This window comes from Rhinolophus sinicus, chromosome 10, assembly GCF_057876585.1.
Source record: "Rhinolophus sinicus isolate RSI-liver-muscle chromosome 10, RSI-T2T, whole genome shotgun sequence".
In the NCBI taxonomy this organism is placed as follows: domain Eukaryota; kingdom Metazoa; phylum Chordata; class Mammalia; order Chiroptera; family Rhinolophidae; genus Rhinolophus; species Rhinolophus sinicus.
In genome coordinates, this window is record NC_142510.1 from 6,953,185 (window position 1) to 6,980,173 (window position 26,989).

Here is a 26,989-nt window from a genome sequence, read left to right on the forward strand (position 1 = left end):
AGACGAGGAGGAGGGGTGTTACTATACATTGGGCCACCGTGTGTGTGTACGGACTCCATCTGTGAAGCCAGCGCTGGCTCCCCAGCTCAGGTTTCCCTAGAAACGGATGCGTTCTGTTTCTACTTCTGACGCTCAGAGGAAAAAAAAAAAACCTTCTCTGTATGATGCAGAAACGTTGTGAACAGCCAGTACAAATAAACAGTTATCAGAGCAGCACAGATACCCAGATGTGAAGCGGCACCGTCTTTTCTCTCTTCTTTTTGCTCTGCCCGAGAATAATCAATTTCATCACCTCCATGGGATACAGAAATGGGTTTTCCTCTTAATTCACCTGATACCTCGTTGGAGTTGCAAAGACCGACAGTAGATAATGAAATCTTGGTTGAACCTGGCCGTTGTCTCTGTTTCTCCTGCCTCTTTCAGCAGCACGTTAATATGTAACCCAGCTAATAGGTATTCCAGTTTAAAAACTCACTTTAAAAAACCCAAAAGTCTAGCTCTCCCCTGTTTGCTGTGATGTCGCAGTACCTTTTCTCTCTTCCACTCTCAACAGAGGGATTAGAACTGTGTAGGAGAGAGCCCAGAGGGAATTGGCAATTACAAAAAATGCCAATAAGTTGCTATTTCCTGAAAAAGTTAATGAGTAATTTCAGAGAATTATAGTTTCATTGCTAGTCCTTATGCTTTGAGAGAGAGAGAGAAAGAGACAGAGATCTTTTCGCCCAAGGTTATGGTTTTAGAATTTCAAAGTTTTAAAGAACAAAAAGATTAGGTTTCCAGGGTTCACTTTATAGGAAAAATAAAACATCAAATTGTCCTCTAACATCTTACTGCATTGGACTGAAATTATTTGTTTATACCCTGGTGCTCTGAGGCCTGGGATCCCAGCTGTGTTCCCCGTTGTACGCCCAGCGCCAGGCAAGGCTGTCACACAGCAGCCCCGCAGTAAATAAATATTGTTTAAGTGAAATTGATTTAAACTTGATTCCAGTCTATTTATCAGCAGAAGCATAGGTACTGGCCAGATTACCTATGGATTGGTGTTCACCAGCTGACTTTTCGATGGGAAACACATTAGCTGGAGCGGGGGTTGGCAAACTTTTTCTGCCAAGGGTCAGGCATTTTGAGCTACAGTCTCTGCCCTTGAAGCATGAAAGTAGCCACAGACGATACAGAGCAAATGGGCGTGGCTGTGTTTCAGTAAAACTTTATTTACAAAAACAGGCGGTGGGCCTGCAGGCCATCGTTCCCCAGCACAGAGACATGTTCCCTTTACAGGGTGACGCTCTAGCTCGCCCCGAGACCCTGTCCACTCTGTATGTACGTCCGATTCCAGAATGCTTCCGGGGACTCCACTGTGACGCCTGCCTGAACGAGGCTCAGGTTCCCGAGTGGAGGGCATGTGTAGGGAGGCACCTTCCCCTGGACGCCCATGATGTCATGGGAGGTGGGGGAGGAGGGGGGAGGGTACAGGGCGCACTTAAAATTTACCCCGTGAATGTTTCTTTTCACAAATGCTAGAAAAACATACGACCAACTCATCCATTTGAGGAAAAGACTAAGTAAATAACAGTGTGTGTGGTACGCAGGTGAGGCAGCACTTGTGAAGGTGGTGCAGCGGCCACATGTTCATGCCAGCAGGATGGGTGACGCCACAGAACAGTGAGGGGGAGCGGGCAGGCTTTGACTTGGGACAGACCTCCATGCAAATCCTATGCGCAAATCTTATGTGCTTCTCCCCAACTCAGTGGTTCCAGGTGAGCTGCCGAGCGTGTCTCTGCCTGTTTGCTCACTTGTTAAATGGGGTGTCCATCGTCCCCACCATTCCCAGCGCATAGGGTTGGTGTGAGAATCAAGTAGAGTGAGGCATGCGCAGAAGCACTTGGCGTCGACGGTATGTGCGTGATAAAGGGCTGCTTGTTGTACGACCCGGACCGTGTTTCAAGCCCCCAGCAGGCAGATGTGCTTTGGTGGGGGTCTGGCTTCATCTCTTAGACAGAGTAGCGCTTCTTACCCCTGGGGTGCTGGCAGGAGTGGGGCAGGGTCTGCTCGCCCGCTGTTCATGAGAATGTCCGGGCAAGACAGGCATGTTGAATTTGGGGCCATGCCTGCAGTGTGCTGGCATGACTTTATGAATTGAAAGAGGAAGGAATTAGTAACTCTTTTCCTAATCCAAACTACAGGAAGTGAAGCAAGACAAAAGTACTCCTGGCTCCTGGGGCCTGGGATATGCAGGAAGATCAAGTGTCTCAGGGAATCTGAGATTTCTCAGGGTGGGTGAGGAATGCATGTTTTATCAAAAGGGTGTGTTTATTTAGAAGGGTGGGGAGCACTGAACTGGATGGAAAGTTCCTATGGAATTTAGTGATAGTATTTGACTCTTCATTATTTTTTTAAAGCACATACTTCACCTGTTAATCTCTTGGTAAACATACCTTTGAATGCATAACTTCACAGTCAGTATTTTCTGAATCCCACAAGAGAGTGGGAATCATCTTGTGATGGCCTCTGTTTAAAAAGCATTTTAAAAACGATATTAATGGTTCTTTTTTTTTTTTTTTTTAAACCAACTTTCAAGGGAGAACTCACTAGCAGTCCTTTTTAAGCATCCGCAGAGTTTAGAGTGTTTGGGGCACATCAGCTTGAGGAGTTTACCCTCTGAAAACTTAACTTTTGACAATTTGGTCTTGAGTTCATTTTCCCAGGTTGGGTCTATTTTATGGCTCCATCAGTTCACCACCATAGGGCATCACGCTTTAGTCATGTGATGCCTGCGTTTTGTTCTTTATAAACCCAGATAAAAGACCAACTGCCGAAGCTACATCTGGTGTGAAGTGATGGATTACATTTTTCACTTTGGAGGTACCCTTAACAGTTGGGCTCATTAAAGCTAAAATCCAGTCCTGACGGTAAATATTTACAAATTGAGAATCTGGCGTGTGTAAATGTGTGCTGCTGGTTCCCAAAGTTAAGTCAATGTTTATTCATTTAGTAGATAGCACGGGCCTTGTGCTAAGCACTGGGGACGGCCGTGAACCAGACGGCTAGAGGCCCCTTCTCGGGGATGCTGGGTCGCTATAACACTGAGAATTACAGAGCTTGTCAAAAAACCGCACTTGGCGTCTCAGAAAGGTGTGTGGAAAATAGCCGTATCTGTTGGAATTTATCAAGTCACAATATTATATCTCCTTTTTTTAGGTCATGTTTTAAAAATAGCAATTAGTGTCATTTTCAAATGAGCAGTGGGATTCCTTTGTCAAGTTGCAATATCCCTCACTTAGCTGAACTCTCTTCTTACTTCCTCTGCTGGCTCACAGTGTTTTGTATTTACTGGACTTGCTTTCAGTTAAGAGGCATTTGCCCCCACGGTGCCCAACGGTGTAAGTACCATTTTAGGATCCTGCTACCCAAAGCAAGCGAGAGATTGCTTTAATTCCATCGTTCTATTTTACTTCACAAAAATGTTTGCATGTTGATTCCTGTGGATGTGAAAGCATGGCTCCCCTTTGGGTAAAGCGTCCGGGTGCAGACATGGTGCTGCACGCCCGCTCTTCACAACCTGGAGGATATTTTGACCGTGGCTGTTGCCCAGGTGGGAACACCGAGCAAGCACACAGTAGGAAGAAGCAGAGGCTGTCTGGCTCCTGAGTCCATTTTAGATTGAACTCATAGACACATCAGAGGAAGGAAACGAGTTTTTCTGAAATGTCTCCTGTGCGTAAGGCACCGTCCTACGGCTGTGGGAGTCCAGGCCAGGAGCCCCTGCCCCAACATTGCCCAGGTAGAAGGGGCCTTGCCTGGGGCAGGTGGGAGGCAGCCTCAGCCATGGGGCCTCCTGCCTGGGTTGGGGTCTGTGCCCTCACTTTCTGTGCTACCACCGAAGGAAGGCACCTGTGTCGTAGAGCAGTTTTTCTCCTGACAAAGGCCAACCATTACCAAGCTCCTTGAGAGCTGTGGCTAATGGGCAGTTTATGCTCAGGCACGTTCTTGTCAGGGGCCGTTGTCATTGTCACCACAGCCTGCGAGGTGCTGGCACCTCTGCATTGTACTGACAAGCAAACTCAAGTTGTAGGGGCTGAATCGCGTGTTCAGGTCACAGAGCTACGAATGAAGCAGGGTTTTGTGGGGGTCGGATGAGATTATCCGACACCTTGGTGCAGGTCCTGCTTCCTGGTAACGCCAGTGCTGTTGATATGACCCCTCTTACTGTCATCGTTATCGTTGTTAAGATCCGTAAATGGCAACACCAGAGAAATTGCTGTATAAGGAACACTTTACTCTTTTCCATCAGTTCACACCTCTGACCCACTGCTGGGTTGCCAGAGCGTTGCCAGAATTGGAACCCAGGTCTTTCTGGCTGCGTTCTTTCTACAGCTGCTCTGCCCACCTCACTGGGGTGCCACGTCTCAGAGACAGCCCCGTGTTGTGCCACCAGTGGATGCCAAAACCCACAGCGTCACCACCTGCCTCGACTCTCCGTTTTATCCCATAAGCTGTTGAACAATTAATGTTACATTCATCTCATAATAACTACCACTTAGTAACTGCTAGCCACAGGTACTCTTCTGATTTTATAGACAAGGAAACTGAGACCCAGAGGGACCAAGCAGCTTCCCCCAGATCCACACAGCTGGGAAGTGGCAGAGCTGGGCGCTGGTCCCAAGGCTCTGAATCCAGGGCCCGGCCTCTTCACCACGGTGCCGTCGGGGTAATGAGTGCGTACTGGGCATGGGTGCTGACAGCAAGCTGAGAGGAGCCGGGCCAGCTCGTGTGGGGGCCGGTCCCAGCTGCTCACCCACCACGTCCACTTCCCACCTGCCCTCCGAAGGGGCTCTCGGGAGCTGGTCTGGCCAGAAGCCAAAGAGGCTGAGAACGGGAATGTCCGAGGGGTCTGCAGAGTGAGGGCCCTGGGAATGCACCAGGCGTGGGGTGCCCCTCTGGCCTCAGCAAGCAGCACTTTTCTTTCAGGGCGTGGCCCTTACTCATCCCCTCACCCTGAATGTGTGAATTGTGCCTTCTGTGGAGCGAGGTGCTGTGTTTGGAGTTCTTCGTGAAACGGGGGGATCTGTACCCCCCACAGACCAGCTCCCCAGGGGTACAAGTTCAGGTGGGCTCTTACCTGAGGGCTCGGAGCACCAGCAAAATCTCACTTGAAAAATGGGGACCGTAGTGCATAGACAATAGTGAAAAAAATAAAAACAAAGGTTGGTTTTGAGACAATCTTGAGAAAAGAAACAAATATGGCAACCAGTTTCTTTCAACTTGGATAAAGAGTTGGTGGTTACTGCAAAATCGGCACCAACCCTTAGAATGAACGAAACATGAGTCACACGTCAGTTTGGTTTCCTTGGCTGAGATTGTCTTAAAATAATTGTCTGACAGTATCCTGCACTTCACACTTGGAGCTGGCAGCAGTGGTATTGAGGGTCATTTTTGTAAGAGAAAAACATATGTGCAGGTTCACCAGGTTTCCTAAGGGGCTCTTTCTGAACCGTCGATAATCCGATTATTGCCCTTCTTGGGAATTAATGTGTGTTTACTCTGCCACAACCTTCTTTGTCAGTGCCTTCCCCGTAATCTGTCACTTTCTTGACTTCATGAAATCCTCCGTCTTTAGTTATGATTTGTGATTTCACACAAAAGGGCCATCCATCTGCCTGGTTGCACAGGTTTTGGTGTTTTGAGCAGGGGCTTGGTTTATAAGCAGTCCGTTCGTTAACGTTTCCTTGTTATTAATAAGTTCCTTCTTCTCATAAAGCTGAAGTCATACCATCGGAGGAGCACTTTTAGAAGCATAAGATTGTGTCATACGTAGTATTATCTCCTATTATTCAAACTGTTGCCCAAACTACAGATATTTTGCACGACATAGACACACCGCGTTCATTGAACTCTGCATTATTGGACATTTAACTTGTTTCCACTTTTTCCCTGTGATAAATGCTACTGTCGTGAACTTTGTGCACAAACAGGCCCAAACCTTAAAATAAAAAGGCTTCACATTTTAACATTTACAAAACACATGCCTGAAATTGGTCTTGGTGAGGCCCGATGTGACGAGAGTCCTGTTGCATGGAAGAGATTCCACCTTCTCACTGGAAGAGGAAGGGGGGCTCTTGACCCTGGAATCGGGGGCCTCTGCTTATTGTTACATTCACCTGTGTGCTTGTGCACACTTACTACGCGTGCCTTCTGCATTTGGAAATGGAGGGGAACAAAGACGTAAGCCTCGGTCCCACCCTCAAGAAGCTCAGCGTCTAGGGGAGCAGTCGGGGAAGGAACCCGAGAATTCCTATCAATGTACAAGTCAGAGTGGGGACTTCATGACACTTTCTTTTTAATGTTGTTGACGTTCCTCTCTCCATAAATCGCGTTTAAAGTTGAGTCAGTACTTTGCCTGCTCCCTGTGGGATGGGGCGTGGGGTCCCTTAAGCCCGAGTGAATCATGTTGGACCTGTTGGCAGGGATGGCCACAGCATCAGGGACATGTCATCCCTCCTTCCTTCCTTCCTTTCTTCTTCCTTCGGCGGTTTTCCCATTCCTTCCTTTACTTTCATAAATAACAACCTTTACGTCACGATTGTGTCTTCATGAAATCGTCCCATCCAGTGTTTGCGTTGGGGGCAGCCACTCACTTAATTCCGGAAGTTGGAGTTGCCCACTCTGTGCCACCCCCAGCGGTCATGGCAAAGACCAACTTTCAAGGGAAGGACACCTTTTCTGGGTGATCGATCTGTCAGCACACGGAAGCACTGTGGTCAGTGCCCCCCGCCCCCCCCTTTCCTGCCTTCAGATCAGGGCGTGGGACGGCCATCTTCACCTTGTCAAGGTCACTGACCCTCCGGCCAAAGGTGCCCACCCCTTAGAAAGGTGAAGCCAAATGCCTCTGATCCAGCAGAACAAAGTCAAAGGGGACTTCGGCTGTAATGGGATAAAAATTACGTAATTATAGTATTTTTCTTTCTTAAAAACTGTGAAAGCAGATCCTACAAAATGTTAATATTTGCTCTCTGTGGGTGGTGCGAATATCAATGTTACATTACTTTTTGTGCTCATCTGCATCTTCTAAGTTTCTCAGAAAATGGAAAAGAATGGTGAAAAGCATCCCTGTAATAAAGTCTAGGTCAGGGGGTGGCAGACTCTCTGTGAAGGGCCAGACAGTAAATATTTTAGACTTTGTGGGACCCAGGCAATACTGAGAAGAGTAATCAGTACTTGTAGAAACCTAAATGTAGCCATTTATTAACGCAAGAAGCGTTTGTAGCTCACATTCCTTATGAGCAAACAGACGGTGGCTGTGGTTTGCTGAGCCCGGGTGTAGGTACCTAAGCTCAATCACTATGGACACTTACATTTAAGGATAACAGTTACAGAGCCATCAGTTTTCAAAAATGTATCCCATTTAAGCCTTTTTCACACTTAATCTCTTCTTTTAGCCACAAGTGAAAGGCTCACATCTAAGGGAGGAAAAGATTTTCTTTCTTTGTTTCTGGTTGACCGTGTTTTGGGTGTTTTGATAACTCACACTCTGCCTGATGGTTGTCTGTTTCTCACTTCTAAGTGGCCTCTGAGTTGTCATGTGGACGTGGCCTAAGGTTACTGAGCCACCTTCTTCCCCCTCCTCTGTGCCGGGCACTGCCTTGGATCCCAGCCTTGGTTCCATTGGACGCATGACGCTTCGGAAAGCAGTTTCCCAAGCAGTAGAAAGCATGTCAAGAAGGTCACTGACAAAACATTCTCGTGGAACCCTCCTGCCTCCCACACTGTAAGGAAACATCCTGGGACGTCTTATTTTGTAAGAGCTTCCAAAGGCAGGCTTATAGACGGTTCAAAAACGGAGTACTGGTCACCCGGAAGGGAGAGTTACTCTTCTAAAATGTATAGGCTCGTGTTATTTCCTTTCGGCTGTCGCCCAGCTCACCCGGCGCACAGAATTAAGAAGTTTATCATCTCATGTAAATAGAAATCTGGGGGAGATTCAGACTGTCTGTCGAGCTAACTCAGGGCCCAGGATCTCGCCGTGATTCTGCTCCCCCCACCCATGTGGCCCTTCTCTTGGGTTGGATCTTCTCAGGCGGCTGCCACAGCTCACGCTCAGATTTGGCAGTCCTCAGAGGCAGCAAAGGGGACTTTTTAAACGAAGCAGAAACTTTCCCAAGACCCCCATCCCCCAGTAGGCATTCTCCCTCAGCTCCCTATCCAGACCTGGGCCACACAGGTGCTTTCCCCGCCCTTGAAGGGGCCACAGGAAGAGAATGGCCATAGCTGCCTCCATCCGGGTTCTGGGGATGAAGCCCCTCACCTTCCAGAGCAGGACATTTCCCAGAACAAAACCAGGATTCTTTTAGCAAAGAGAACAGGGGCGTGGACACTGGGAGGCAACCAGCACTGTCTCCCCTGGTAAAGAAGAAAGGACCCCGTATCACACCTTATTCCAAAACAGTTCCGGAAAGCACTGTGTCCCCGTGTGCCACAGGGGGTTTCCACACAGCGTGAGTCTTGGAGACTCACACCAACTCCACGAGGGATCTGCTGTCACTCTTAAAACCAGGGAGGTAAAGTGGCTCGTCGTGCGGCCTTAAGTAACGGGCAGAATTCAGAACCCGTGCTCATTCCACGCTGTCTGACTCCCACCCATCAGGAGGCCTGATTTCCTCACTAAAGGATAACACCCCAGGAGCACGGTGGTTCTTTTGTCATCAGAAAATCCTGGGGCTCCTTTTCTTTAGGTAACATTGGCAAAGGGGCAATTTCTGTTTGTCCTCCAGGATACCACCTAAAACATAGCTTCTGTGTTGCCGTAAGGTTCATATATCCATCCATCCATCCATCCATCCATCCATCCATCCATCCATCCGTCATTTTCAGAGCAGCAGCTCTATTCTGTTCATTCTGGAGACAGATATTCAGTTAAATAGACTTGGTCTCTGCTCTCCCAGACCAGCAGGGAACACCAAGGTGGAAACAAGAAATCACAGGTCAAAAGTAGAAGAACGTTCAACGAGCAGGAGGAAGGAGAATCAGCATGAACAGGAATGTTTTCCCCAAGGAGAGCAGCAACTAGGGTCCTGAAGGATGAATGAGTTCATCAGGCAGATGTGGGCAGGAAGAGGGCATGCAAGACACAGGCAGAGCATGGGAGCCCCAGGACAGCCCAGCGTGCACTGGAGCTGGTGCTAAAGCTGCTCGGGGACAGGAATAGGGTGCAGGTGTTTGGTGACACGGAGCAGGGCCTAGTCGGAAACTTCAGGTGCTCGGGAAGCATGGGGAAGTTTCCAGGACAAGTGGCACAATCGGTTTTGCATTTCAGAGTGACAGCCTTGCTCAGCCTGTCCAGGATGCATTTTTCTCTTTCTTCCTTCCCTGGTTTTTGTTCAGGGCACCAGTGTGACAAGCTGAAAACACTTCTCTCCAGACCCTGTTGCAGCTACTTGTGGCCGTGTGACCCAGTACTGGAATTTAGTAAGTGGGGCTTCCCTTTTCGTCCTGCTTGGCACTTGGACGCAGTGCTACCTCCCCATGTTACTTGGAAGCCCTGCAGCCATGTTGCCGCCCTGAGGACAAAGCCACACACTGAGGGTGACAGAGCAGACAGACAGAAGGAGCCTGGGTCCTTAGCAAAATCCTTAAGCTGCTGCACCCACTCTGACTGCCCACCCCCTTTCTTTCTGTGAGATGGAGCGGCCGTCATAGATGAACACAAGCACACCCTTGACTGGTGTAAGCCACTGACAGCTGAATGTCCTGACACATCTGGGGGCAGAGAGGAGGGCAGATGGGAAGGCAGGAGGCTGAGGAGACCCGCAGCCACAAAGACCAAAGGCTGCCCCGAGGATGGAGAGCAGAGAGGGCTGTGAGCGGGTTCAGATGGAAAAACCAACAAGATGCACATCCTAGGAGGAGAAGGGAGTTTGGGGTGACTCCTGCATTACCAGGGGACTGTGCTGGCCCAGGGAGCCCCCAAAGGCGGTGCAGGCATTGGGGCGAAAGGACTGAGTGTGTGTGTGCAGTGCCTGCAGGGGCGTCAGCGAGGTCCTTGAAGCAGTCCTGGAACTAAGTCGGGGCTGGGGACGGATTCGGAATCATGGGCAGGTGGGGTGGCAGAGGTCACAGCAGCGGCTGTGTCCTCCAGCGAGCATGGGCATGGACAGCGCCCGGGAAAGGCCACCTGCCAAAGGGCCATGGAAAAGCACGCCGATTTGGCGAATACCGTGATCTTGGAGGAATCTCTGCCTGGTTGGAAGCTTTCTCTCCCCAGTCACTACAACGAAACTGGCTTTCCCATGCTCCTCACATTTCGCCGGCTGCAGCACTGCCCTCTGGGCCCTGCTGGCTGGAGTCTGACCCAGAGCACTTGTTCCCAAGCCAATTTCATCTTCAACGCTCTGCAAAACAAAACCCTCCCTTCCGTGACTTGCCACCACGTCTGACTACCTCCCTCGAATATTTTTGGATGGATTTCCAATCTGATACATGAACGAGCCGTCAGTCAAAACAATCTTTTTAATGAGCCTCTTGTCCTGACAGCTGTGTTTAAGACAGGACCTGAAAACGGCTAATGGAAATCTAGAAAATTGTCCGTTCTGGATTGGAACCTTAATGTGTGCCCCACGTTCCATCTCACATGCAAGCCTGCCATCTTCTTTTAAAAATAAAGAGATTATGAATAGCGGGGGGAAAAAAAGATGTATTTTGTGCAAATGAATAAAAGACCTTCTGATCAGATACTTAGAGAAGGATGTGAGGAAGGTATAATTATTGAATGCCGCCTGAGTACGTCACACGCAGCTTCCTGCTGCGTGACCTCGGGCACAGCTCTCTCACTTGATCTCCTCAGCGACCCTAGGGGTGGTTGGTATCATTCCTACCTCCCAAATGGGGACACTGTGGCTCCGAGCGGTGGACGGACGTGCCACACTCACATAGCTCGGCAGTGGCAGACTGTGTTTCAAGCCCACGTCATCTGACCTCTACCCCAAGCTGCCACCGCTTTTCTGGCAGCCAAATACTAACATGATAAAATACAGCCCTTCTCTGACACACACAGGTTTTGAATTTCCAAGTCATCAGGAAGGGGAAAAATTAAACACTGAGCATAGCCTCCCATGTAGGAAAGAATAAGGGAGTGAGTGACGGTGCAGGAGCATCATGAGTCCTGAGTCCTGGTGGGGAAGTGTGAGGCCGCACTGAAGTCACCTCACTGGGTTCTGGGGGGGGCTCTGGGGGAGGCGAGGGCAGCCAGGCCCTCCGGCCCGGAGGGGAATTGTTTCCCGGCAGCACTGCCTTGTACCCAGGATACTGTGGGCTCCCGTGCTCCAAATTGGGGACGGCTGCTGTCCTTTATAATTAGGGGGGTGCAGTGGTAGAAGGGGAAACGTGCTGTAAGCAGGGCCTGGGCCCCTCTCGGCTGCCTTCCCGTGTTGGCGTGGTGACCAGTGAATCTCTCCCCATCCCCTTGTCTATGGGACTTTTGTGTTGGAACCGCTTCTGTCCTGATGAAGCTGAAACTGCACAGCCTGTGGGTTCTCTGATCTACTTCTCTGCTGTCACGAATGGCGGTTTCATCTCCCTCTCTCACTTTCTATAGTTTCCATTAAGAGGAGCCTTGAAAGGGAAGAATATAATCTCTGTTGATTATTATTTAGGTGAAGCAAGAAAAGTATAATTTACATGTTTTTTTGTTTTGTTTTTGTTTTTTAAGGGAGGAAATTGGGTTTTTTGTTGTTGTTTTTTAAGAAAAAAGAAAAATCTCTTCTGCTTATGGAGTATGAGCTGGCCTTGGGTGAAGGTCATTTCGACAGCTGGGCTGTTACTTCCTACCCAAGCGAATGGTAAAAAGAATAGACGAAAGACAGGGAAAGGATTTCAAGAGGTGGTTGTGAATCCTTAAGACAAGCCAGGTGTGTCACAGCAGGTGGACCAGATAGCTGAACAAATGCCTGCGGTGACCAGATGTTTGCGTGGCCACAGGAGAGGCATGAACCCAGGTTTCCAGCAGTGGCGCAGCCCAGGACCACCTGGTCCCATGGCAATGAAGTCGTCACCAGCCGTCTGAGCCGCTCACACCCTTCAGAAGGTAGGGGTTTGGCTCCTGTAGGGGAAAATGCCCCCTCACCCCAGTCAGCTCACGCAGAGGCAGGGCTGCTTGGGTTGGGTGCTTGACCTGAGTCTCTTCTTGTGCTAATGACCCTCAGCAAATGGGCAGATGGCTGCTCCCCTGAGACCCTGCCATCCGTCTGGGCATGGACTCCTTCCTCCCAGGAGGTGGCCCTGCTCCAGGTGCCAGGGCCCTCAGAAGCTGCACTCACTGAGCCAGTGTCCCATCCACCTGAGCAGTCCCTGGAGGGCTGGAAGGCTCAGGACCCATCTGACCTCCCAGTTTAAAATATAGAATGACCGTCTGACAGCCTCGATGTTACATAGCGAAATACGGTTTTCAAGATTTTATAGGGCAGCTGTAGAGATAGAGCTGGAGGTCCTGCGTGGGACAATGAAAAGATAGTGTTGAGAGAATAAAAGCAAGTTGCAAATCCATAGACAGCAGATGTCATTGGTGTGAAATTATATGTGTGCGTGTGTGTGTGTGTGTGTATATATATATATATATATATTTCTATAGGCCTATATTTTTATGTTTTGTATTTTTACATTTGATCTTATTTTTTAGCAAGCATGCATTGGTTTTTTTCTTTTAACTTTTTATGCAGACATATTTTTAAGCTTACAGAAAAGGTACAAGTAAAAACGAACGTATATACAGACACCCTTTACCTAGCTTTGTCTGACATTTTTCCTAGATTGCTTTAATTTTTATTATTTGTGAGAGATACTGCAAATACATATATTTCTCTCTGACCCGAGGGTCAGTTGCATGCAGTGGTGTGTGTTTGCTTATTTTCCCTTCTTTTCTTACACAAAAGGAAGGCTGCTGTATGTGCTTTTTTGCACTGGCTTCACATCATTCTTCTTGGCGCTCTTTCCATATCTGTGCATGTAGATCTTCCTGGTTCTTTACAGCTGCAGTGTGTGGACCATAGTTAATTCAACTGCATTACTTGTGAGGGCAGAAAACAACAAAGAGAAATAATGGAAAGAAAATGTAAAAGCCACTGAAGAGAGCAAGCGGACGCTCTAATAGACAGTCTGTTCTTTTCAAAGTAGGTGGGACGGTGGGAGAAGTCGGGCCCCAGGGCGCCCTCAGGCTGCTCCTGCCACCGCGGAGTGAGAGGCCGCAGGAAGCCCAGTTGGCCTGCTTAGATCAGATCAGGGTCCCTGGGTACAGAGCCCCAAGACCCGGTTTGGAGGACATGTGAGGGGGGGCTCCTGGAAGCAGGGATCTGAGGATGTAGGACCGCCCCCCGCCCCCAAAGGACAAAACCAAGCACAGGAGACATGCTCAGCGGGAGCCAGACTCCCAGCCAGGACTCCGGGGCACAAATCCTAAGACAGAGGTGGACCCGCCTTGAGGCAGGGGCCAGCTCCCCCACCCCCAGGGGCAACAACCCATTTTAGGAAGACTGAAGAATTTAAAATAAGGCGTAGAAGGAGGCTTGTTCACAGTGCCTGGCCCGTAATGGAGCTTCAACAAATGATAGCTATTACTATTATAGTCATTATCCCCCCCCCTTTTTTTTTGTAACAGCTTTTTTGACACGCCATACCATTAGCGTACCATTCAATTCACTTATTTAAAGTGTACAGTTCAGTGGTTTTTATATTCACAGAGTTGTGCATCCATCACCACAGTCAATTTTAGAACATTTTAATGACTGGATAAAGAAACACTGTCTCTTGAGCAGTCTCTCCCCCGTTTCCTCCGAAATCCCCTCCCTCTCTCCCTGCCCTAGAAATCTTCCTGTCTCTGTAGATATGCCTGTTCTGGGTATTTCATATAAACTGACATATGATACGTGGTCTGGGGGCTGACATTTTGCTCCCCCCCCCCGTCATCTGGTCGTTGGCTATGACCCCCACCAAGGGGAAGTAACCGCCTGGTCAGGTCTCAGGAGAACAGGCAGCTGTGACCTGTTAGCAGCCAACCCTCCCACAGTTGGAGGATGGACACACAGCCTGTAAAGGGGACTGGCGGGGACGCTGACAACGTCCACCCAAGTAAGTCATGTCAAAGGGCTTTGATGAGAGCAGGGTGGGAGGGAATATCCAGCATGATGGAAGAACAGGGAGGGCAGCAGTGACTCAGAACTTCTGGATCACAGAAGGGTGCTGGCCTCGCACGTGGTCCTGGGCAAGCTCCCATTTAATCTTTGAAGGCTCTCCCTTGTCAGATCACCGAGGAACGAAGTCTCAGTGACCAAACTCTGACGCCGGTCCTGCCACTTCCAGGCTGAGGTCAAAAACTACTAACTGTCACTACATCTCAGTTTTCTCCTCTGCAAAAGTGGGATAATAGCCTGCCTTCTCCATAGGGAAAGGGTGGGGGTTAAGTGACTGACAGACACGTCAAGTGCTGAGAACAATGTCTGCAGATGGTGAGCACATTCCATAAATGTTCGTATTGTCATCGCCATGGTCATGATCCGACTTCAAATGCCAGGTCTGCCATGCGAGCAAAGAACTGGACGCAGTTGGGGGTGTGTTTAGGGCGAAGCCACCAGTGTTGTGACCCTCGGCACTTTGTGCCTCTGAGTCCTCGTGATCCAGGGTCATATCCTAGCTGTGTGACCCCAGGCAAGTTACTTAACTTCTCTGTGCCTCATTCCCTCACCTGTAAAAGGTGGGTAATGTCTTCCTCATGGGCGTCCTTGTAAGGCTGAACTAAGATGATACATATGCAGTATGCTCAGCTCAGAGTGGTGTTCAGTGAATAAAACCACTAAACTGTGTTTTTCTCATTGTCCGCATTTTATTGTGAATCGCTCTTTACCACCCAGCTGCAAGGCAGGCCTTAAGCTCCTGGTTGCTAGGAATGGTAGATCTGGGTACCCCACGGCGCTCCCACAGCACCCTGCACCAGAGAGAGCTCGGTGCAAATGTCTGTTGCCTCAAATTGGCTGAAGAAGCAGCCTCCTGCCTCGCCCAGAGAACGTGGAGCTGGCCTTTTCCTCTCCCCACGTTCCCTGGCAGTCCGGGGGGAGGGGGGGGCCGCACCTCCACATTTGAAAAGATACATGCTGGTGGCATTCAGAGAGTGATTGTGCTGGAACCTAGAATTCCCAAATTGGGAAATCAAAACCGTAACTTAATAGTGAAGAACCTCCGACTGCATGAATCAGGGGGCCTGGACCCCTGTTTCAAACTGTCAGCCGCACCTCCCAGCCCTGCTCGGGAAAGCCGTGCCCCGACTTTGTCTCTGCCACCCAGGCCTCTGACTGCCAAGGGAGGATTGTTTACACCAGCTTTCTGTACGTTCACACCCAGACTATTTTTACTTACTTTTCTTTCTTTTTATGAGTCACAATTTCTTCCTTGCCCCTGAGACAGCAAATCGGGTGTGACTAATAATATATGACAGTTCACTGTTAGAGCTGACATTGCAAAGGTGCGTGGTGTTTACAGATACTCTGGCAGGATGAAAGCAGAAGCTGCCCAATTTGAACTTATTTACACTTCCCCGGGCCTAAAGTCAGGCCGTGAGGGAGTCCGTTTTGAATATCAAAATTGTACTGGGGTGGGTCCCGATATCCTGAGTGATGTGAGGCAAGTTTCTGATATTAGAATATTAAGTTATACAGAGATTGCATCCTAGTCCTCACATTGACTTGAAGTGAATTTGAATGGAGACAGCTTAAAAATAGCTTTTATAGCATCTTCATAGCTTGATACCGTAAAGAAATAAATATGAAGCTAGTGCCACAGAAGTCACCCTGTGTGGATGCGGGAGCTACCTTTGCTGGGAATTCCTCTTCCGGCGGTAATTTAAGAAGACGCTTGTCATCTCCGTGCAGCAGCTCATAATTCAGAAACAATCCATACGTAATACTCAACAAAGGCGCGATGGAGGCATGTTGGCCAGATGACTGATGAACAGCCCGAATGGAAATTCTGCACGACCCTTGAAAACACGGCTAAAATCAATCCCCCGTCAGGGAAACCATGATTTATTAATACATTCCTTGCCTCCACTGAGTCGTGAATCAATGCTTCCCTATCAAAAGCTAATAGAAAGCCGGGATGGGTAAAACTCCTTAGAAGTCCCCGGGGCCTGTCAGTGTGCAAGGGGCAGGACCGTAACTCGGACCAGAGCCTGCGCATCAGAGCCAGCACGTCACGCGTGTCCCACTCCAGCAGTGCGCTCATGGCCCAGCCCTGGAGGGCGTCTCCAGGGGGTGATGGGCCTACTGTTTACTGGGTGCTTGTTTCCAGCATCCAGGCTCTCCTCCAAACCACTCTGCCGCCCATGAGGCAGGTGTTTCACTATTCATCTTACAAATGAGGAAATCAAGACTCAACAAGTTTCAGGTACCGACCAGAGGAAAGGTCCCAAAGGAAAGAACCTGAGTTCAGAGTTTGGGCTCTGACATCAGAGCACCCACATTCGGATCCTGGCTGCTCTGTGTTCTAAGTGTAACTGCCTCAGTGTCTTAACTCCCCCAGGCTTCAGTTGTCTCATCTGTAAAATGCAGATGACTCTGCCCATGGGGCGGATTCAGCAAGAGGATGGATGAAAAGTCCTTAGCGTCCTGTGCTATCCTCGCCCCACTCTGCCTCAGTATTTGCCCTTCCTTGGGGCATGACAGGGACAGCATAATCCCAGACTTGCCAGGAGGAAGGAAATAGACTCAGAAACTCCCACTACCAGATACTCCCCACGCTTCTGGTTCTGGTTCCCACCGAAGAAGAGGGTCCCACAGTTCATCCCTGTGTCTCATCCCGAGTCTCATCCCTGTGTCTCGGCTTTCACCAGGCCAACCAGAAACAGCCTAGAAGGTTGACCTCTGCCCCAGAACCCAAGGGAATGCTTCCTGTGCTCCTACGTCGGAGACGGCTTCAGCCTCCTGCCTGACCATCCCTCTGCAAACTTGGTCCTTGCGTGGTTTCTCATTCACGACTCCAAACTGTCAAGTTCCGCAGCATAATCGGGGTGAGAAGGGTGAGCTCGTTCACCAGAGGGGAAGGTCCTTGCCACATGGTTCTGCTCTCCGACAGCCTCTTGCGTCTCTGTTTCTGGTCCTCTTCAGGCATCTTTGCTCATGTAAGAACCCACATTTGGTCACATTTTCTGTGACTTGTGACATTAACAATCAATGGTGAGCCCTAGGGGCTGGGATGGGAAGATGGATGGCACTGTCCACTGCAGAGCCGCCCCGCTGTGCGGTCCACCCAGATCTGCTCTGAAAGTCCCACTGGTCGCTTGAACAGTCCCCATTAACTCTCGCGTCTCCGCGAATGCCAATTAATATGGCGTGAAATTTAAACACAAATGAGTTTTTACAGCTAATTACTGCTAATGCGAGCTACTTTCAAAATTGCCGAACGTTCCTTCCAGAATAGTACAGTCTGCAGCTATGCATTAAGCCTAAAGAGCCCAATTTCATAAACATAATTTAGCATACAGCGAAATAATAATGCTAAGTGCCTTCCGACTGGCCATTAGGGGCTCCCCGAGGCGGGACTAATAGCAGAGGCTCCCACTGGAGCCTGCGACGGCCATAAGGCTTCGAAACCCCAGGAAGGCCGCAGAGGAAGCAGTCATTTCCACAGCCCTCCAGTCTGAGCGGGGACCCGGTGGGCACCATCCCGTGGTTCCAGCTACAGCTGCTGAAGCGCACAGCTCAGGCCCTGGGAGGGTGGCACCTCCCTCTCTGTCGTCCTCTCCCCGGTCCCTGTCACACCACCGCTAGGCTGTTCACGGCACCTTGATGATCGGTCACTGCCTGATCATTACAAACGTTGCAGTAATAAAGTGGAAAGTGATGCCCCCCCTCCGTTAATCGTACCCCACCATCCTCATCGTGAAATCACAAGTAGGAGACGTTGAGTGTGGGGATCTCCCCAGTTTACTTGGGGGGCACAGACACGTGCGCACACACCCTCTTATGCATATGTTGGCTTCATTTTACAAAAACGGGTCGCATAACACTTTTATATCTTCTTGTTTATACTTAACATACTTGGTGCCTTCCGCTGTCAGCACGTGTAAGTCTCCCTCTTTTAACACATACGTCCTGTGGATATAGTTCATGCGGCCTCCCGTCAGTGGACCTGACGGACCGCCTCAGTGAACACTGCACTGGGTGTCGGCCCCCAGACAGAGCCCACCACACCTGTGGCCTCTTCGCTGGGTATTTCTAAAGGATAAATTTCTACGAAAACAGGGCTGCTGGCTCAAGGGCACAATGAAATGTGAGCCGATAGCACCTCTTTACCCTCTGAAATGAGTCAGTTGTGTGTGTTTGCATCCTAATGCCATAGAAATAGCTGTTTCTCCCCACCCTTGGCTGTAGGGGAAGCTGGGTCACCTTGCTCTCCATCCCTCACTGTGGACGTCAGCTGGCAGCTTGGAGAAGTACTGGTCAGCATTTAGAAACTGTGTCTCTGTTGGGATTTGTGGTGTTTTTCGCACGCTGAGGTTATGGATTTGGGGATGACCAGGCAGGTAAAGTGCCATTTTCCTCCCAGTCATTTCAAGGGCACGTGCTATCCCCAGGACTTACCCTCACTGTGGATGTTGTTCAGTTTCTCCTGTGAAGTGACTCTTGGGAGGAAGTGGCCGTGTATGGCCCGCACCTCCGGGGGCTGGTTATGTCCCACCTCCTCCAGGGCACGAGGAGGATGTGCGTAAATTATTGTTACTCTTGTGTATGCGAGGTTGGTGTCTTTTTCCCACGTGTATTTATTTAGTCATTTATATTAGTTGCACTCATGGATTATATATACTTTGGGTTATAATGTAATATTAGGGGCTTTCTGTTGGTTTTATTTATTTGTTTTTTTCTCCGACCGTTAAGTTTGGCCATTGGGAGCTCGTTCCGTTGGCCACTGTGTCCCTTAGACATGCTTCACCATGGTGAGTCTTTGCGCACTTGCTTCCTTTCTGGCTCTGAAAGATCCTGCAGGCTCATCTTGTATTATCCCTGCCCCAGCCTTACGGTCAGCCATCTCTCCAAGAATCCATAGTTCATCTTGCTGGAGAAGCCAAGATCTGGACGCTAGGTGTGCTTATTGCTAGTATGCGACCCTGCTTCTCAACACTCGCAGCCGACAGAGCAAGGACGTGTGTCTGATACTACCCTGCACATACGCACGTCTATGCAGGGTGTAACAATTTGCTTCCGTAGAATGCTAAACGTGAGTTCATACTGATGTGTCCAGCTCTCGTCCATTACCACATGGGTCATTCCAGTCTCCCCTTCCCCTACCTTTTTTTTGCATTTTTTAAAAATTGGACTAGATAATTCACCCACCATAAAATTCACCCTTTTAAAGTACAAAATTCGGTGGTTTTAATATATTCCCAAGGTTGTGCAACCATCACCACAATCTAACTTTAGACCATTTTTACCACTCCATGAGGAAACCCTACCCATCAGCAATCACTCCCCATTCCCCCCACCTTCCCCTCTTCCTGCAGCCCCTGACAAACAATAATCGTTCTTTCTCTATGAATTTGCCTATTCTGGATACTTTATATAAATGGGATCATACAGTGTATGGCCTTTTGTATCTGATTCTTTCACTTAGCATCATGTTTTTTAGGTCAATACATATTGTAACATGTAGCAGTACTTTGTTCCTTTTTGTGGGTGAATAATATTCCACGGTAGGGATGTACCACCTTTTGCTTATCCATTCATCAGTCACTGGACATCTAGGTTGTTGATGGTTTTTAGGCTCTTGTGAAGGATGCTGTTAGGAACATTCCTGTGCAGTTTTTGCCCTGATGTCATGTTTTCTTTCTCTTGACTGTATACCTAGGAGGGAAATTGCTGGGTCATGTGGTAACTATATGTTTAACATTTTTTAGGAACTGCCAAAGTTTTTTTCCAACATGGCTGCAACATTTCATATTTCCACCAGCAACATTTCCTATTTCCACCAGCGCTGTATGAGGGTCCCAATTTCTCCAAATCCCTATGAATACTTGTTATTTTCCATCTTTTGAATTATAGCCATTCTTGTTGGTGTGAAGTGTTACCTCATTTTGGTGTTTTATTTGCATTTCCCTGGTGATTGAAGATGTTGAACACGTTTTCATGTGCTTGTGGGCCACTTGTATACCTTCTTTGGAGAAATGTTTATTCAACTCCTTTGTCCATTTATCAACTTGGTGATTGTCTTTTTATTGTGGAATTGTAAGAATTTTTTATATTTTCTGGATATTATACCCTTATCAGATACATGATTTGCAAATATTTTCTCCAATTCCATGGGTTATCTTTTCATTTTCTTATTTGAGTTTTAGTTTCACTTTAACATTAAAAAATGGAGTTTTTCAAAGAAAATAAATAGGTAATTAAATTTACCAAAGTATTTTATCAGTGTTGGCGCATAATTTTTTTTTTTTTTTTAATTTATCCCTTCCTTTGCTAAAACATCTCTCCTAATAATTCTTTTAGTGAAGGTTTGGAGGTGGTAAACTTTTAGTTTTATATGTCCAAACATGTATTTCTTTTGCTGGGTATAAAATACGAGGTTCATAGTTACTTGCGCTCAGCATTTTGAAGGTATAGCTCCCTGATTCTGTTATTGTTGAGATGCCTGCTATCTAATTGTCGTTTCTTTGTAATACTATTACCATGATATCTTTTTTAAGCCTTTTCTCTTTGATGCTCCACAATTTTACTGTGATATATGTTGTTTTAAATTGACATTTATCCTACTTAGTACTTTTTATCTGAAGATCCATATATTCCGCCATTCTGGAAAATTGTCAGCTATTATTCTTTTGAATTAGTCTATTATTTCATCCTTTTTCTTGTTCTAGCACCCCTTAAGCACCCATTGAAACCTCTTACTCTGTCCTTCGGGTTCTTTGAACTGCTTGTTCATACTGCTTGTGTCTGGGTCTCTGTGTTGTCTTCTGGTTCAATTCCTCAGCTCTACCTTTTAGTTCATGAATTTCCTCCTTCATTAGTGTCCAGTCTAGATTTTATGCCATTTATTGAGAGTTGTTTTTGTTTTAAATTTAATGGTTATATCTTTTATGTCTTTCATTTCTAACTTTTCCTTACCAGCTATTCTTATTCAATTCATGCCTGTTTTACTTCATAACATGTTGCTCTTTTGAGGGATATTAGTCCTTATTTAAGGACTTTCTGACATCCTGAACACATTTATTTAAAATATTTTCCAGTCTTATATCACTGATATCATCTGGAGTTAATTCATGTTCCTGATTGAAGAGTTTGTGGACTATCTTATTTAGCATGAGAGTTCTTCCTGGGTGGTGGATTTTTTTATTTCAGGTTCAATTTGAGTAAGAGGTATTTTTTTGTTTCGTTTTTCTCTTATTTTCTCTCTTGACTAACTTCTCCCTGTCTAGTGGTTTTGGTTACTTCCCCCCGAGCCACCATCTGGGACCAGGCCTTATAATGGTGCTTTTGCGCCCCTGCCCCACAGTAATATTGGGAAAACGTGTTTCAGTTCCTAGACTTGAACCTGTCTTCCTCCCTTCCTAGACCCACAGGCTGCTTGCTACGAGCCCTGCCCACTGGTGTGCTGGAGATAGCTCTTACCAGCTCTCGAAAACCAATTATTAAGTTGTAAGTAATTTCATAAGTTGGTTGTTAAACAGCCATTATTAAAAATTAAATTATACAAACTCATCGTTAAATATATTAAAAAGCAAAGGGAACACACACTCAAAACTTGCCGTTTTCTAATGACCTTGCTGCATAGGACTGTTATCCGTGCTCTCAAGGCTGTGTTCAGAGCTCGCATCTGCACGGTGGAAACACTATGTGATGGAGTGCTACGGGGCATCTCTTCCCACAGCAGTGACATCACGTTGATAATTTAAAATCGGCTGTGATAAGAGTGTTTAAACCATGGAAATTAGGGACATTACAGATCAGGTCTTTCTTTCCCTCTGGAGTGCTTCGTTACACCGCGGCCTTGGCCCCAGGCAGTGGGCAGCAGTTTTCTTCCATCTCCTTCATAAACAGAGGCGTTCACGCCCCCACTATTTCACATGGGGGCCAGGCTTGATTTCCTCATCTCAGAAAGTGCTTTCAGTCTCAATTGTCTTCTAATAAGAGCTGAACTCCCATCAGCAGTGTAACCCCACTCATTGCTCTGCCTTCTTGCTTTGTTTCTGGTCCATGGAGCTGTTTATTTTGGTCTTGAGGCTGCCTCTGTCCTTCGGTTTTCTTTTTTATGTTTCACCCATCACTGCTTTAAGTTTGGAGCTGAGGTACATTAAATATTGAACATGCTATGCTATCTTGACTAGAACTGCATAAACATTCTTTTTCATAGATGTGTAACTTTCCTTCACAAGGCTGCTTATATAGGCCTTGAAATATTTCCCTCAGCCTTCTCCATCTCTCCCAAAGCTGTGCACCGTCTCTTCCTTCTGTGCTCTGGTTCCCTAGCACGTCCCTGCACTAGTTATGACACACGTGATGATGACATATTGTGCATATGAGTTCGATTCTGGCAAAAGATTCTGGCTGCCATCTATGCTGCCTTCTTCTTTATTACACACTGGATAACACGACGCGTTTCATATAATCATATACTGTTGCTCACAGGGAAAAACCATGGGCGCCCCCAGGTCACCTGCATGGAAGTCCTCGGCCCCCTAATGTTTGTTTCCATTCCCTGCAGGTATCAGAGCTGTATTTGCAGGCCACTACCACAGGAATGCAGGGGGCACCTACAAGACGCTTGACATGGTGGTGTCGTCTGCCCTCGGGTGCCAGCTGGGCAAAGACACCCATGGGCTCCGAGTCGTGGTGGTGACCGCTGAGAAAATCATCCATCGCTACTACAGTTTAGATGAGCTAAGTGAGAGAGGAATAGAAGATGACCTGATGGATTTGATGAAGAAAAAATGATTGCCTTCATTTTTGATGCATTCACTTTTCCTTCCACGTTCTTTTTTCATTTTTTATTTTTCATTTTGCCAGAAACAGCAGCTGCACACAACCACTTATTGAATATGAAAGTATACCAGGCAGATTTGTGAATTTATGTCCTTTTGCAGAAATCAAAGAGCTGGGGCCTATCCTAAATTACATTTGAAATAAAACTGCCCTCCCTTTAAAAAAAGAGAAGGGGATGGGGGTTGGAGCCTGGCAATAAAAGAATAAATGATATTGGAACAGCTCTGCATGGGTGTTTGAATAAATCCTCCTGATGATGTTTCTCAACTTTCTAAAGTTCTCTGCTTCCGAATTCGATTGTTTTCTGGTAGCATATGGTGAAATGTCTACCTGTGGACCTCAGTCCCAACTTGACATCCAACTGCGACCTTTGATAATTCCTTGAACAAACTGCCTCTGATCGTGTTAAATTGTGGTCATGGCTCCCGTGCTCGGCAAAACAAAGGTCTTCTCCTTTCCCTCCTGACACAACAAACAGTGTGTCCCATGCAGACTCGTTTTAACAAGGAGCTGAGTAGCCAACATTCGCTGTTAAATTTTGAGATTTCTCCGATTGCTGTTGATGTGGTCGATACAAGTCAAAGCTTGAGTTGGCCTTTGTGGTGACTAGAAAAGTGACCTCTGCACACAGATCAGCCATGTGTAAAAATCTCATCCAGGAGACGAAAACCAGAGCCCTAAGTGCAGTGTGTTCTGAGTTCATTCACATTCAATGCTGCAGTCACTCTGCAGGTTGGTGTCCTCGTGTGATCGGTATGACGCTCCATTCCTGAGACTCTTCACTGTATCGCCTTGGACGGAGAAAGTAGGATTTGATGCAGAGTTCTCCAAAGAAGCAAAGCAGAAATTCTGGTGGGGCACAAACCACTTTCAGCCACGTTATCTAAGTTGGCGCTGACTTTGATCAAATGCCCCAGTGCAGTGGAGCGTGGATGGTTCAAATCAGCATTATTTTCATGCAACCCGTTTTGCTGCATCGTCTCCGCAGCTCCCGACCACTGTGTTGTTTCGCCCACATCGTCTTTCTCAGCAGTTGTCCTGGTGGACAAGGAACCTAGGTCCTGCGGGTCCTGCCAGGGGCCTCTCCTGGCGTTGCCCAGTAGCATTCCGACATCTTAAAATGCCCTTAACAACCGACTGGTTACAAATGAACCGCAAAATCCATTAAATTAAAAGATTTTAGTCACTGTAGGAAAGCCGTGAGAAGTTACATAGGAGGATAATTGGATATGTAAATTCGTAAGGGACAGAAGACAAGTTAATTACACCACAGATCGGTGACACCGGTAGGTCATTGATACGTGGCACAAGAAAATTAAAATTTTTTTTTTAATTAGAAGGCTCTTGTTTTAGTGTTCTGCTGCATTCTTGCTTTGTATTCGTTTTTCTTTACAACAGGTGTGGATATAAGAGTTTAAGAAGAGGAAGTCAGTAAGTGGCATAACTAATAAGCCACATATTTCAGGCCTGGGATGTGGTCACACTTGGAGAATTAGCTGCCCCAATTGTGTCTCAGGATCGTAAACATGGACGTGGGGCTTCCTGGGGGGAAATGAGAAGAGTTTAATCACAGGGCACTGATGGAGCCATCTCTGTCTTGTTACGCGTGCAAATTGCTTTGGACTGTGGCACTCGAGTTTTGGAGAGGATACAAAGATAATTCAAAGCAATGGAAATGAAACTAAGTCTCCTTCCCTAAAAGCCTAATAAGTAAAAGAATTGATTCAAAACTCAGCAAGACTAGGCTAAGAAGAGGGAATCATGAACTTCCCACCATGTTTACAGTAACCAACCACAGTGGAGAGAAGTTCAGAAAGAAGTAAGGAAATGATTTTATAGATGAGCGTGCATTATTCCGATAATAATTACCAGTGCCTTCACTTATGATTCCTTTTGCTTAAAAAAAAATTTTTTTTTTAAGTGCCTTCTACTGTGAAAAACAAGAAAACATTTGATCGTAAGTGCCATGGTGTTGACTTTTTATTACATGCTATGTCCTAAGTACTTTGGCTCAGAGAGGTTGGGGCCATTTGGCCAAGGTCACACAGCTCATAACGGGGAAGGAAGGGTCATGGTGCAAGCAGTCCGACTGTCAAGCCCATGCTCCTTAGCACTGGCAAACGTTTGTCGTGGGTGAGGGGTTTGTCCCAGCTCAGCCCACGGCAACACTCCAATGTTCACCACCTTTGGCCATCTTTCCTGGGTGGGAGCCCAGTGGTAGCTGGAGGCCCTGGGACTTCCTCCTGAGGTTTGCGACGCCCAGGCAAGGCCCCGAAACCCCTTCCCTGATCGCACCAGGTTCATGATGGCAAAGCCTATCCAAGGAGCCCATTGCTACAGATGGAGAATTTTCACAGGAACAGACTGAGCAACAGAATGGAACCATCACGGGCCCCAGGACACAGCTCTGCCCACAAGGGTGAATGCGCGATGGTTGTCAGATGCTGCTGCACTCTTTGTTCATTGTTCCCGCCCCCACCCTCCACCCCCAGGGCTTAGGAAACCCCCCAACTGTGTTAAGGTAAGAAATGTCACCTAATGGGCCCCTTCCAATGAATCGTTTTAATTGGGGGAACCAACAAGGGGCTGCTAAGAGGGAAAGGTTACTTAGAATGATCTAAAATTGAATTGTCAAGGCCGAAAAGTGTGTGGATGGGGTGGGGAAATGATCATCTAACTGCATTCACTTTTTATAATAAATAAATTTATCTCCAGTTTTCAGTCAAGTTTCTCCTGCGGTTGGAAAATGGGGCGGAGGCGGGGGGGATATCTGGTAAACATCATGGAACCAGCTCTAAACAGAACATTTCATAGTATCTCGTGCTTTTCAGCATCACGAGATTGTCAGTCCCTGATAAACAGTTGCAAGCAAACCCTACCACTTACCTTCAGTACTACCTGCAGAAGGTACCGAGTTGCATTATATATAACCATAGAAACTCTATACACACAATGCGGTTTAATGTCACAATCTCTATTCTAATGTGAAATCTTTTGAGAAAAGGTAGCAAAAATATCATTTGCTTTTACCTGGAATCTTAAAACTTACTCCCCAAGTGGTGCCTGAAACAGCTTTGTGCAGTCGTGAAATTAAGTCGCAATATTGTATTGAGCTGGAGGGGAAAAGATGATTTAGGAATAAACTGTCAAGGCAAGTCCTATTAAAAGCTCTGTGTAATAGACACTAGGGATTTCTTGTTCAGATACCCTTAGCAGTTTGGGTTGCACATGCAAAAGATAGTACTTGACAGGTAATGCTGATTTTAAAAAAAAAAATAACTTCATTAAATACTGTCTTATGCCATTGGGGGGATATATATATATTTCTTTTTTTAGGAATAATGACTTCTAGCATCTTTCTCGAAAAGATTTTACTGACTAAAGTCTCTTTTTCCTCTAATTTTTACTTCCAGCTTTTTTTTTCCAAACATTAGTGACTCTACAAACACAGAAGTATATAGAGATTCACTGTTTCCTTTAGGTTTTATCTGTGTAAAGAAAGTTGATTGAATGTGAATAATTACAAGATACTTTTCATTACTCTGTTCTGGTACTTGCCTTCACAAAGTCCCTCTGCGTCTCGCCGACAGTATAGTCCCGACTCCTTCCCGTGGCTTCCTGGGCCCTGCGGACTCTGCCCCCTTCCTACCTGTCGGCCTCGTCTGGACCGCCTCGCCCTTGCCAGCCATTCTCCTGCCCTTTGTACTTGGTGTTTCCTCTGATGGGAATTGGTTTCTTGTGGTCATTTTGATCCCAAAAGTCACTCCCCAGAGAGTCCTTTCCTCAGCACCCCACCCCCAGGCATCACCTCCCCTCCGCTTGTTTCCTGCTCTTGGTGTGTATCCCCCCTCCCCCCCAGAACACACGAGCTCCAGAGCACCAGGGGCCTCGTCTGTCTCTTCTGTCTCTTCCTGATGCTTAGAACCTGCCTGGGGCACAGAGTAGCTGCTCAGTGAATACTTGGCGATGAATGTGGAATGAGT

At 47.3% G+C, this 26,989-nt stretch overlaps 1 protein-coding gene across 2 annotated transcripts in view; it reads left to right on the forward strand.

Moving 5' to 3' along the window:
• CPPED1 (calcineurin like phosphoesterase domain containing 1) overlaps positions 1-25,720 on the forward strand; it is a 77,013-nt gene extending 51,293 nt beyond the window's left edge. For both annotated transcript variants that reach the window (XM_074322952.2, XM_019750676.3), the window contains one exon: positions 22,729-25,720. In XM_074322952.2, the coding sequence (XP_074179053.2) occupies positions 22,729-22,958 (230 nt within the window). In that variant the 3' untranslated portion in view covers positions 22,959-25,720. The remainder of the gene's footprint in view (positions 1-22,728) is intronic.
• The last annotated feature ends 1,269 nt before the right edge of the window (positions 25,721-26,989 follow it).